The 12,271-nt window shown below is 67.0% G+C and overlaps 1 protein-coding gene across 4 annotated transcripts in view; it reads right to left on the bottom strand.

Annotated features, from left to right (window-relative positions):
* Positions 1–12,008, bottom strand: part of OLFML2B (olfactomedin like 2B) — a 17,931-nt gene extending 5,923 nt beyond the window's left edge. For 2 of the 4 annotated variants that reach the window (XM_039839840.1, XM_039839842.1), the window contains exons 1-5: positions 11,474–12,008; positions 9,252–9,515; positions 7,460–7,567; positions 5,132–5,308; positions 356–587 (exon numbers count right to left, since the gene is read on the bottom strand). In XM_039839840.1, coding sequence (XP_039695774.1) covers positions 356–587; positions 5,132–5,308; positions 7,460–7,567; positions 9,252–9,515; positions 11,474–11,647 — 955 coding nt within the window. In that variant the 5' untranslated portion in view covers positions 11,648–12,008. The remainder of the gene's footprint in view (positions 1–355; positions 588–5,131; positions 5,309–7,459; positions 7,568–9,251; positions 9,516–11,473) is intronic. The other 2 variants (XM_039839841.1, XM_039839843.1) reach the window with 2 other exon arrangements.
* Between the last annotated feature and the right edge of the window lie 263 nt (positions 12,009–12,271).

Below are 12,271 nucleotides of genomic sequence, written 5' to 3'. Positions count from 1 at the left end.
GGCGCCCGGCACGGTCACAAACGGCGGCGTGCTGTGGCGGCCCCTGGCTGAGCCTGTCCCGAGGGGCGGGGCCGAGGGGCGCCAGGGGGCGGTGTGAGGCTGCGGCGAGGGGAAGATGGGGTGCCCACGGCCCTGGAGAGCGAGTCCCACCCCCCCCCGGGCCTCAGTGTCCTCATCTGCCAGCGGCAGCGCAGCCCGGGGCCCCGACGTCCCTCCGCTCTGCCACGTGGCCGCCCGAGGCCGCTCAGCACGCGGCTTGGCGGGGCCGCAGCACCCGCCCACCGCACAGGGCCGCGCGGCTCCGCGGTGGCTCCCCGCCCGCCCCACCTCCGGTGGCCCTGGGACCCCGACTCACGCTGCTCTTCGATGTCATTCTCCTCCTCGGGCTCCTTGGCTTTGTAGTAGGTGACGCCGCGGATGACCGTGGGCCTGGAGGCCGGCCGGCCCCGCAGGAGGACCTGCCTCTGCAGGGGCCGCTGTGGCCGCCGCGCCTCGGGCGGCGCGAGGGGCCGCGTCTGCAGCAGCTCGATGGCGTTGACCTGCTGGGACACGGTTTCCTCCCGCAGAAACCGCTCCTCGTACTGCTCCTCGGGGGGGACACGGGGAGGTCAGGTCACGGGCCAGAGGAGGGCGGGTCGGGCGGTGCCTCCTGGGACCCAGGACGGCTACAGGCACGTTAGTGTTCAGACTTCTCCTCTGCCCTCTGAGGACGCACCCCCCTTACAGACGGGGGCCGGGGCACTGAGGGGGCCCATGGGTGCCCGAGGCCCTGCGGCAGGTCAGTGGTGGAGGCTCTGGGTGGGTGTGGACCTAGAACCTGTCTGTACCCCCACACTGCGCCTCCCAGGGGTGCAGGGCCCCGGTCAGCTCGGACTGGCAAGGCTGGGTGTGGGTCTAGTGTCAGCAGGGACAGCCTGGGGACAGGACCCCGAGGCGGAAGCTTCCACATTCACACCTGATCTCAGAGGACACGGCCTCACACCCCCCACCGCATCCGCGCCCGGGGCCTCCACGGCCTCCCCGCCGGCCCCCAGCCCCGCCTCCGCACACGCCAGCTGCTCCCTCCCAGTGTCCTGCCCGTCCTGAGCACCTGTGGCTTGGCCCAGACTGTTCTCTCTGTCTGGATGGCCACTCTGTCCCCGCCAGACGGCCGCTTACTGAAACGCCCCCCGTCTCCCAGGGCCGTGGGAACGCTCCCAGCCTCATTGGGAACTGTCCTCACTCTGCGGCCAACTTCTCACCCACGCCCAAGCCCCGTCTCCTGGTTCTTGCTGACAGGAGCCCGGTTTTGTGGGGGCAGTCTCGGCCCCAAGTTCTGGCCAGCGGGGTAGAAGTAGGTGGGAAGGGCTTTTGGAGAAGTTTCTTAAGAGGGGGGGTGACTCAGCTGGAAGACATCTTGCTTTTTCCTCATTTCTCGGGATGGCTGGCACTGAGCAGCCATCCTGTGACGCTGCGGGGATTCTAAGGACAGGCCTCGCCAGTGACACCTTGCAGCGAACCCCGCCCGCCCTGGGCCCCTCCTCCGGAGTCTGCGAGGAAGGACGACGAGCCCGCGACGGTCTACAGCTCTGTCCGCCTCATCGTCCTGACGGTACGAGTCTACCTGTATCACAGGGCCGCCCCGCCTGCCTCCCTCAGTGCTCCTTAGGGTGTCGTCTTTGTGGCCCGTGGCCAGCTAGGACGGCAGAGCCCTCGTCACCTTTGTTCCCTGGGTGGACGCTCCTAACATCAGTTAACGGAAGTTCTGAATCGTGACGAATCCCAGGGAACTGTCTGCGCCTGCGGCTGGCTCCGATCACACGGTGCTTCACGCGCAGCCCACCCCACGGCCCGGGTCTCTCGATGGCACCGTGGGAATGCCGCCGTGACGCCGCTGGTCACAGAGGACCACCCCGCCCTCCACGGAGCTGCTCGCGTCCACGGTGTGGCCGGGCCTCTAGGTCCTCATTGTCCATCTCGTCATGCCCCCCAGGGTCACGGTCACCTGCCCTCCAAAGCAAAGGGCCACGGTCGCAGAGACTATGACCTGGCTGTTCTCAAAGTCAGGGCCACCCCAGGGCCCAGCTCCCGAGGGGCCTCGGGCAGGGCCCCTAGGGGTGTGTCCCGGCCCTGCATGCGTGAGGACTCAGCAGCCCCCGGGGCCGGGAGAGCCCCCTGCTCACAGCGGAGGGGGGCACGCCCTGCAGCCCTGCGACTCCGGACCTCGGGGAGGCCCACCCGGACAGCAGTGCCACCGGGTCAAGCTTCTGTCCCCACTCACCCAGGGCCTCCGGTCACTGCACGTCAGCGTGCCGGGAGCCGGCTCGCGGGGCGACGCCCTCGCTCTGCACCGGAAGAGGCGAGTCGGGCCCCGGTGCCAGCCCCCACGACCCGAGACAGCTGTCCTCGCTGCCAGCCAGCCACACCCGTGACCAGAGGGCGCAGGCAGCCCCCGCACACAGAGGGGACCCAGTCCTGGACGGCAGTCCCTTCTGCTCTGTCCCCTGGCGGGGCCTGAGACCACCCAGACCTACGCCCACCTCTCTGGCTTTCTACTTCTGGCTGGCGAGGTGACCTTGATGAGAGGTGCAGGGGACACGCGGCTGGTGGCAGCGACACTGTAGTAAGCAGCTATCAAGGTCACGCGTGTCCCTCTGTACGGCGTTTAACCCTACGGCAGTGGGGCAGGCGGACGCTGCCCACGCTCTGCAGACGGGGAGGCTCAGGGTCATGGAGCCATCTGGGTGAGGCCAGTCGGATAAGTGGCCGTGAGGGACACTCACTGAGTCCCACGGCTAGTGAGCAGTCCCGGCTGCCTGCCGCCAGAGCCTGTGCTGTCTGTCCCCTGCCGGAAGCCTCAGTGCCCACAGCCGTGACCACGGGACTAGCTCATGTGCTGCCCGAGGCCTCGTTGACACCCTCTGGTCCACAGGGCCATGGCTTGGCCAGCGCCCAGCAGACCTGGGGACCCTCAGTTCCTGGAAGGAGCTGCCTCAGAGGCTGACAAGAGGCCCCCGCCCCTGACTCAGACGCTGTGGGGGCCGCGGTGCCGGGCTCTGGGTCCCTCTGCGTTGGGGGAGCAGGCTGTCATTTCCTGGTGGCAAACCCTGGGAATGGCTGTAATTCCAGGCTGGCGGGATGGGCGGGGCCACTGTCCCCTCCCAGCCAGGCTGCTCACAGCCTGTGCCGGGGCCATGCGACGCCCCCAGACTCCCTGGTGACAGGCTCGCTGGGGAGCGGCCCCCCTCGGCTTGACCCCTGTCTGTTAATCGGAGGGCCTGGTGCATGACCTCAGCCCCTGCTTCCCGATGTCCACTCCCACCCTGCCCCCGGGGCTCCTTGCCAACCCTCCGGGCAAAGACCTTCTTGGGGAGAGGCCCCCAGCAATTGCCACCCACCATTCCGAGAAACCCCAGCATCATCTGCAAGAGCCCTGAGCATGCCAGCCACACCCAGGCGCTCCTCGACCCTGTCAGCGTGGGGCTCGCTAAAGGCACCGGGGCCGGAGGGAGAGCGCGGGCCCAGCCCTGTGACGCCTGCGCTTCCGAGCGGAGGGCTCTGCTGACCAAGGGGAACGAGCCTCCGGTGTGTCTGGTTTGGTCGCTGTTCGCCCTTGGAAATCTGAGCTGGGCTCCTGAACAGACCACATCATGTGTCATCGAGACGAGGCCGACTCTCGAGCCAGAGGGCAGGGAGTGCTGGACGCCACTGGGCAGATGGGCGGCGATGGGGCCGCTGGCCGCTGCGGTGCCTCCAGGTCCCCCTGCAGCCCAGTGTCCCCAGCTCTGTGGGTTGTGAGCTCAGACCTCGCAGGGGTGTCCCACCAAGTGGGCTGAACACACGCCCAAGAGCGAGCACGTCGGGGACTCCCGACTGGGAATAAATAGGAATTTTGAAGGAATATGACATTTCCCAAAAGCATCGAAGTGGTCGTCATGGGCGAGGCCAGGGAGTTACCAGCTGTCCTTGTGCACAGCTTCTGGCCTGGAGCTGGTTTGGGGCGGGAGCGGGCGCCACAATCAGTCCCCACCTGCCCGCCGTCCTGCCTCGGCGTGCTCCCATGTCCCCAGACCCCACGGGCCGAGTGCCGCGTCCAGCTGCATGCGCAGGCTTGCCCTCACTGAGGACCCGGGACTGAGTCCCACAGGTAGCGCCAGCCCTGTCCGTGGCACGGCACCTGTCTCTGGTTGTCCCTGTCCCATGCCCTGCCTGCTGGCCCCAGGCCCAGGTGACCCCTCCTCACTGCAGCAGGAGCCGCACCCCACTCCCACCCCCGCCCCGTGGCCCTGCCTCACGGCGGCGCCCCCGGTGGCTGGGCACCAGCACAGGACGTCGTGCAGACCTGTCTCGCAGGCAGGTCCTGCCACCGACATTCACCTCCTCCTCCACGCCTGGGTTAGCTCCCCAGTGAGGGCCTGTTCCACAGGCATCGATCGAGGGGACCACCCCGCAGGTCAAATGGCACCACGTTTAACCCTCAGCACGTAAATGTCACCTAGTAACGAGCTGGAAGGAACGGCACCAAACCTAGAGGTGTTCCCAAGCAGGTAGGTCCTTTGGCAGTGCTCGGACCACACTGGACAGTGTCCATCTCACGCACCGTGACGTGCTCGGGACACAGCTGGGTGGGCGGGGACAGAGGTGTGAGGCCCCCGCCACCACTTCCTGGCTGAGCAAGGGCAGCCGTGAGCCGGCCTGGGTCTGCTGCTTCGGAGCGAGGGCACTGCCCTCCGCCCGCCCTGCTTCCCAGAGCCGTGGCGACGACTACGTGGGACTGTGGTGACGGGGCGCAGTGTATTACAAGGGACCTGTGAATAGTGGGGCCACGTGACATTGTTTCAAGTCGGGACACTTTCGAGGGCGGAAAAAGTTTCTGAATAATTGTTAGGCCAGGACGGCCCAGACAAGCCCTGTCTGCGCTCCCCCTTGCTCAGAGACCTTGGGGTGCAGGTACGTGTGAGGGAAGAACGGGGCCCTCGGCGGAGGCTTCGACACTCCTCACTGAGCCTCTTGGGGCTTCTGAGGTAAGTAGAAGGGGACACGCACGCTGTGCGACCCACGGCAGGGTCGCTGGATGAAAGGGGTCAGGCCCAGGCCTGGATCGAAGCCTGGCTGCGAGGTGCTGGCCGGGCCGGGCGGGGCGCGGCTGTACCTGAGGGTGGGCGTAGGCGGCCGCCGCGTCCCGCTGCACGGCTGAGCGGGCGTCCGGGCCGCGCTCCGGGACGTCCCGGGGACAGTTCTCTCTGCCTCGCTTGTTCATCTCAGTTCGAATTCCCTCCACGTCGTCTCTGATTTGCTTGTTTTCCTTGGTGAGGTTTCTGGAAACTTCCTGAGAACAAAGGAAGTTCAGGAGGAGGATCCAGTGAAGAGCCCAGAAGACAAGCAGGCAGCTGAGCCCTGACGGACAGACAGGTGCCAGCCAAGGGGCGACAGGCCCCAGAGTGTCCAGCCCTGTGCTGGGGGCTGGTCCCAGGTCCCAGGCCCCAGGCAGCATCTCCGGGAAGTGTGGCTTCAGTGGGTCACACAGCTGGGAGTACTGCCCAACGCCAGCTGTCCCAGGAATAGGCATGTGTAGGGTAGCGTATGGCAGCAGGGAGCCCTAAGCAAGCCTGGGCTTCTCGTCCTGGGGCAGGGGAGATGGCGGCTCGCACGGGGGTCCACGCTGCAGGAGGGTGACCGAGCACATGGGCTCTGTGACGGTGGATTCGTGAGCTTGGCGGGGGAAGGGCTTGGACTCGGGCACCGAGGCAGTGTCCGGCGGGGGGCCCTTTCTCCTCTGGCTACGTCTGGGCCGTTTGCTGCGCTGGGGTCCCATGCCACCCACCTTGGGCCCTGGCCGACGGTTTCCATCAGCACCCGAATTTCTAACTGCGATGTCCTCCTCCGGGCTCTGTGTAGGAGGGTACAGCGGGGGAGGGGAGGCGCACTTGGTTCCCCCTTTCTTTACCAGACGGATGTGGGACGTAAAACTCAGAGGCTGCCATGGCCTCCGGGGGGGCCAGTGGCTTGGAGCTGGGGCTGTGCACGCATCCAGGCCAACGGTGACACTGTGGCTCGTTCAAATGAGCCAGGCTTTGGAATCACTGGCCACGGCCTCTCGCCACACTGGATGGGCCGGGCCGGGCATGCCGCCTGGGTTCAGGCTGAGCCAGCCTCTGTGGACCGTCCAGGACACCCGTGAGAACCGAAGCCGTGAGAAGGCCGTCTCATTCGGGAAGCCCAGTGTGTGGTCTCGCTGGACAGGCGGTTGTTCCTGACAGGTGTCATCAGGGGTGGCCAGGTGCTGTCCTTAGAATGGATTCTGGGGGACCATCTGGGTCACATGCCACTGCTGCCATCGCAAGGCCCGTGACCATGGATGACCACGAGACTCCCTGTGCCTCGTGCTCAGGTGTGACCTAGGGACAGTCCTAGCACCCTCCACGTGGCCTGTACCTGGAGTAAAGGCCTTAACCTGAGTGGACGCGCGTGGGACACGCTAAGTGGCTGTGCATTTCCACAGGTTACGCTGGAAGAGACCTGAGCTGAGGCCCAGGCCTTCCATTTACAGGTGAGGAAGCAGAGACGCAGGGTGAGCGTGTGACTTGCCCGAGGCCCTTCGAAGCAGTGGCAGGGCCGACCCAGCACCGGCCTCCGGGCCCTCACTTCTCCAGCTCCCTCGCTGGGTCTCTGAGCTCAGCCAGCTCCCCAGGACATCAGTGAGGAGCCCGTGTCCCGGGCAGGGAGGAGGGCGGGCCAGCTGAGTGTGGGGGCGCTGTAGGAGGGAACTGCGTGAGACAGGGCTGGGGCCCCAGCCATGCAGCAGGCACGGCCCCCACGTGACCCACACGCGTCTGTCTGGACAGGGCCCGGATGAAGACGGCAGGCCTGCGGGCAGAGGGGACAGGCTTTCTGTGCGAGTGATGTGAGCAGGTGTGGGGTCAGAGGACCCCGGCTGGAGGCTGGAGTTTCCAGTAGCCTGCTCCACCCTCCCGCAACCTGAGCCCTAGGACCAGGTGGCCAGGGACAGCCACCCCAGCTGACAGCTGTCTCCAGCCCCAGAAACAGCCGGCGCTCAGCTGACAGGACAGGCAGGATGCAGCTGACGAGCCCGGCAGCTGGCCTGGGTGTGGAGGCCACCAGCTGCCGCGTCTTGTCACTCCTCAACCAAACAGCTGTGGAGCATCTGGCCGCATGAGGCGCCGGCTGAGACCTGGGCAAGGAGGGTGAGCCGCAGGCCTCCAGTGATGCGTGTCCCCGTCAGGGGACCCCGCCCCTCACCTACACCACGTCGGTTGTGAAGTTGTGGGAGAAGAGACGGTGCTTACACCCGATGGGTCCCCACCTGTTTGGCGTGATCTGGGACGAGTGTTTCATGTGCTTTTCTTTCCCAGGACTAGAACGGGATATCTGCTCAGGAACTATGCTTCCGAGAAACTTCCGCGGGAAGTCGGACGCACTTGGGGCTTGCCGGGAAGACGGGGACCCAGGCCCCCCTTACCTCCTCTAGCTTGTCCACGCGCCCCACCAGCCTGGTGGTGACCGAGTGCAGCTTCAGCAGGTCCAGGCCGTAGAGCGCACCTTCCAGCATGTCTATGACAGTGGACAGCTGCAAGACAGGGGCGGGGTCAGCGCAGGGCCCACGGCCCGTCCGGACGCCGGCCTCCGGGCCGGCAGCGGTGCTCAGGGGCCGGCGGCATGCGGGCAGGGGCACTGGCATCGGCCCAGCACCCCCCGGACTGCCGGGCACGCAAGCGGCAGGACCCGCAAGCACAGGTGCAAGTGTTCGCGCCTCCGTCTGCCCGTCACACGCACGTCCGTCTCTGCTGCTGGGCCGTGAGCCCTGAATCCAGCAGTGCCGCGTCCCCCCGTCTTAGTTAGTGTGGTGCCCGCCCATAACGCGCGGTCCCTAAGTGCATGACAAAGCGCCTCGTGGGGATGCTTCCGAAACACCCGACTTTGCTGTCTGCCGCAGGGACACTAAGCTACGCTGACCCTGGGAACGAGACCGGTGGCCGTCTCTGAGGCGCCACGGGCCCCACCCTCTCAGCTCCTCCAGCGCTGTCCTTCCGGCCGGCACGGAGCCACTGGCGGGAGCCGCGGTGGCGGCGGCAGCATCGGGGGCTTGCCCGGCGCAGGCGCGGGTAGATGGACACTCTGGAATGGAGCCTCCCCGCCCAGGGCCAGTCCCTGGGCCAGCCCGCTAGACACCCGGGGCATCTCTGCCCCCCACCCACCTCGCAGCCTTGCTGTCGGACGAGAATCGTGTGAAACACTCGTGTCTGGGAGGCCTCCTCCCCAGGTGGGGACAGCTGAGCCCCGCTGAGGGCCACGGCAGGGCATGTTAAGATACTGTGACGACGTTCTGACTCCTACCAGCGGGTTCTGCCTGCCTGTTCCGGAAGCCCCAGGAGCCTGACCCTACAGCCAGTGGCTGCCCTTGGTTCAGAAAGCACTTTTCTGGCAGAGCTGTAGCTCCAAGGAGATGCGGCTGAACCGTGGGTCACTCGCTGTCCAGTTAAACACCAGTGGCCGAGTGAGTGCCAGGCGCAGCACAGCGGTCACACCACACACGGCCACGTGTCGGGCACTGTGCCGAGGACGTTCTCAGAACAACCCCACGAGGCAGGTGTTACTGTTCCCCCTTTCATTCAGGGGACCGAGGCCGGACAAGTAGGAACTTGAGTCTGACGCCGCAGCAGCTGCCATCGGGCCCCGAGTCCGTCTGACTCCCATGCCAAGCTCGTCCACTGCCCAGGCCACATGGGCAGGGGACAGCAAGGATCAGATGAGGCCCAGCCAAGCCGCGGGGCCGCTCCACTAGGCCTAAGCCTCCCTGCCCAGTACAGCAGGACCATGGGTCACACCCTGATGACTGGACCCCGGCCCCTCCTGCCTGGAGTCACCCGGCCCTGCCCTAGGACTGAGTGGCTCACTTCCCTGTGTGTCCCTCACATCTTCAGGGCGCATGTGGGGCGCACAGCAGATCATGGCAGTATTTCTCCAGGAGGAGACGCTGAGTCCCCTGGGCCGCTGGACATGGCCCCTGCCCCTAGGCCTGGCCTCCCTGGCACCAGAAGGACTGGTGGGCACACTTTGCTCTTGGCCTCTCCCTCGGACATCAGGACCGAAAGTGACCAGTTTCCCAGATCACCAACCTCGGCTCCATACTCAGCACTGGGCCCAGGGCCTGACCCTTTTAAAGGCTAACACAGGTCCACGCAAAGGCCTGCGGTCCCCAGGCCTAGGTCCCCAGGCGCCCTGCCCCCATGGCCTCGCCCCATAGGTCCCACCTTCAAATCCCGGCTGTCGGCCTCCCGGAGCTTCTGGAGCCTGAAGTCCCCCTCGCAGGGGTTGAGGGCAGATGGCGGAGCCACGCAGGCACACTTGCAGGACGAGCCGGAGGTGATGGTTTCCACGGTGTAGACATCCTCCTTCCTGGCGGTCCCCTCGGCGGCCCTCTGGCAGGCGTCCCGGCCCAGGGGCCTCACCACACACCTGCACTGGCAGTCCGAGCCCTCGGCCACGGCCTTCACCTTGTCATAGTCTCCCAGCAACTAGGGAGACAGACGAGCAGGATGGTAGGGGCATGCGGACACGGCCCCGACGGAGGCGCCCGTCCACTTTGCTGGAGCTGCAGACGGTGCCGACCGGTGGCCTGGGGAGACCATCGCGGCACAGCCGCTGGCCGTGACGTGTCCTCGAGGGCACTGAGGGCCGCTCCCTGCTTGCCTCAGGAAGCTGTGTGTTTCTCGGGGGCCCATCATCCTTCCAGCGGTCCTTGCCCGAGCTAGAACCCGTGTTTCGATTAAAGAGGGAGAGGAAGGTGCCCCTGCAGTGCCCGGGGCGGTGGGAGCTCAACCCGGGACAGAGTCACCAGTGGGGTGCCAGGGAGACTTCTTGGAGGAGGCGGTGTTCGCGCTGGGCCTCGGGAGATGGGTTGGGCTTGCAGACAGGGAACTGGACGGGACCGGCCCGGGAGCCAGTAAGGCTCACCCAGCTGAAGGGTTCATTTGGCTCCTAGAGCAGCTTCTGAACCCAGACCCCAGGCTGGAGCAGGGACGCAAACGGGGGGCATGGCCGCCTCTGCGAGCGAGCCTTCCTCTTGAGCAGTGGCGCCTGCCAGCCTCCCCGTGCGGGAAACGCCGCCGCGCTTTCTGGCGCCTGCTCCTGGGCCCTCGCTGGGGACCGGGCTCCTCCCAGCTCCTGTCCAGCAGGCCCTGCGTCCCAACGCCAGGCTCCCTTCTCCGCATGGGCACTTTCTTGCGACTCGGCCCGGCAGGCGGGCCCTGAGCTCGCTGGAGTGGGAAGGTTCCGGGTGCTGCCCCGGGGAAGACACTGTCCTGTTTTCTTGTAAACGTTGGGTTTCTCCTGACATATTTGTTTTAAGGCTGTCGTCTAGCGGAACAGTCAGTGGACAGAGGTGGGGCGGGGGGACTCGGTGCCGACGGCTGCGGCTCCCCCAGACCCTGCCTGTGGCTCCCCCAGACCCCGCCTGAAGCCGCACTGAGCCCCCCGGGTCCCTCCATCAGGGCCCGGGTCTCCGGGAGCTTTCGGCGATGGCCCTGCAGAGCCCAGGCAGACGGATTTCTGGGGTGCGGGGCTGTGGGTGGTGCCCGGCGTGCCCACCCAACCACCAGGGAAGGGGAGACTGGTGCTGATGAGTGCCAGGCGGAGCCGGAAGGAGCCCCAGCACCAGGGCTTGGTGAGGCGCAGGGTGTGCCACATGCCGTGGGGTCCTTCTCAGTCTTTCCCTCCCGAGGGTATGGTGACACCCACCCCACACCATTGCCCCGGCTCTGGGGAGCAGGAAATAAGCAACCCAGAGAGAGCCGCCCCGACAGTCAGGCGTCTGGGCTGAAGATCCTGGGGACCCCCGGCTCCCCTTGTCTCGAGCCTGGTGGCCGTGAGCTGGAGAGTGGGGACAGGGTGTGCGAAGATTGTCAGGTGAAACAAGGACAGTCCTTTGCACAGGGACACTTTCCGAAGCCTGTCGCCGTCAGCGGCCACTCGCCCCGGCGGCCGTCTGCCAGGCCTGAGTGGGTCTGCGTTTCACGCCCTCCGCCTCCCCGTCCGGAGGACTTGCTGCCTGTCCCTCTGTGTTGGGGTCACCTCGCTTCATCACGCCCGTCGCTGTCCTGCCCACGCTCAGCCCCCGCTGCTCCGGTGCCTCACGCCCGCCATGAAACCTCCTCCTGTCCCACGTCCCTGCCTGCTCTCTCGTCCCTTCTGACAGCCACACAGACCAGAGATGGCCCTACTTTCCACGGCCCCGAACCGGCTTTGATGGGTCCCCCTCCTCCTCTGCTTTCCCCGGACGCCGTCACCTTGAAAGACCCCGTGACTTTCAGCACAGGTCCCGCAGCCCTTCCCCTAACAAAACACTCCGCAACGGAAAAGCCAATGCCTGTCACTTCGGCGGCGAAGATGAGAAACGCTGTCGCGCGTCCTCAGGGAGCACTGCCCTCAGGCTCTCGTCCCCAGCGGGCAGGCGGGAGGCCGAAGCGCAGCCTACCTGCGACAGGACGTTCTCCTGGTTGTCCGCCTCGTTCTGCAGGGTCTCGTCCTCCGCGGGAGCCCCCGTCTGCGCGCCCGGGGGCTCGCTGGTGCCCGCAGGGGCAACGCGGGACACGCAGCCCGGAGCCACACCCAGAGCGAGGCAGAGGACCAGCGGCAGGAGCCAGGCCATGAGGGACGACAGGAAGGGGCTTGGGCCCCCTGGGAGAACGGCTGGGGTCCGGGTCCTGGCAGGGGCTGGGGCGGGAGGGCGTCTGGGTGGGACCGGGAGGGTGGCTGCTCAGGGCGCCTTCTCCAGCTGGGTGCGGCCGAGCGGGGCAGGCGGGCGCGCCCCGGAGACCCTGGTCATCTCCTCCGGCGCCGGCAGCCCTGACTGGGGTCCACGGGCCGCCAAGCGCGTCCTCCTCCGCAGAGGACTCGGGCGGCAGGAGGCGGCCGGGTAGGAGCCGGCAGGGAGCGCGGGGCGGGTGGCGGGGCGCCTGGGGCCGCACGGGGAGCCTGGGGCGCGGGGGCACGGGACCGGCGCGAGCTGCCGGGCGCGGGCGCAGCTTAGCGCTTGCAGAGGGAGGGCGGAGCCTCTATTGTGCCGGCCTCGGGGAGGGGGGAGGAGGGGCGAGGAGGGGAGGGAGGACCGGGAAGCGCCCGGGCGCCCCCCTCCGCTGGGCTACACGCCCGCGGGGTGGCGCGGAAGGGCGCCCCTTTTCTTCATGCAACCGCAAGTGGAGAAGGGAGAGCAGTGACCCGGGGCCGGGTCCCTGAGTGTTGGCGCCCCGTGTGCCCACTGTCGCAGACCCGA

Source organism: Pteropus medius, unplaced genomic scaffold (assembly GCF_902729225.1).
Source record: "Pteropus medius unplaced genomic scaffold, Ma_sr-lr_union100, whole genome shotgun sequence".
Taxonomy (NCBI): Eukaryota; Metazoa; Chordata; class Mammalia; order Chiroptera; family Pteropodidae; genus Pteropus; species Pteropus medius.
Note: the sequence above shows the minus strand (reverse complement) of the source record. Positions and strands in the feature narration are given on the sequence as shown.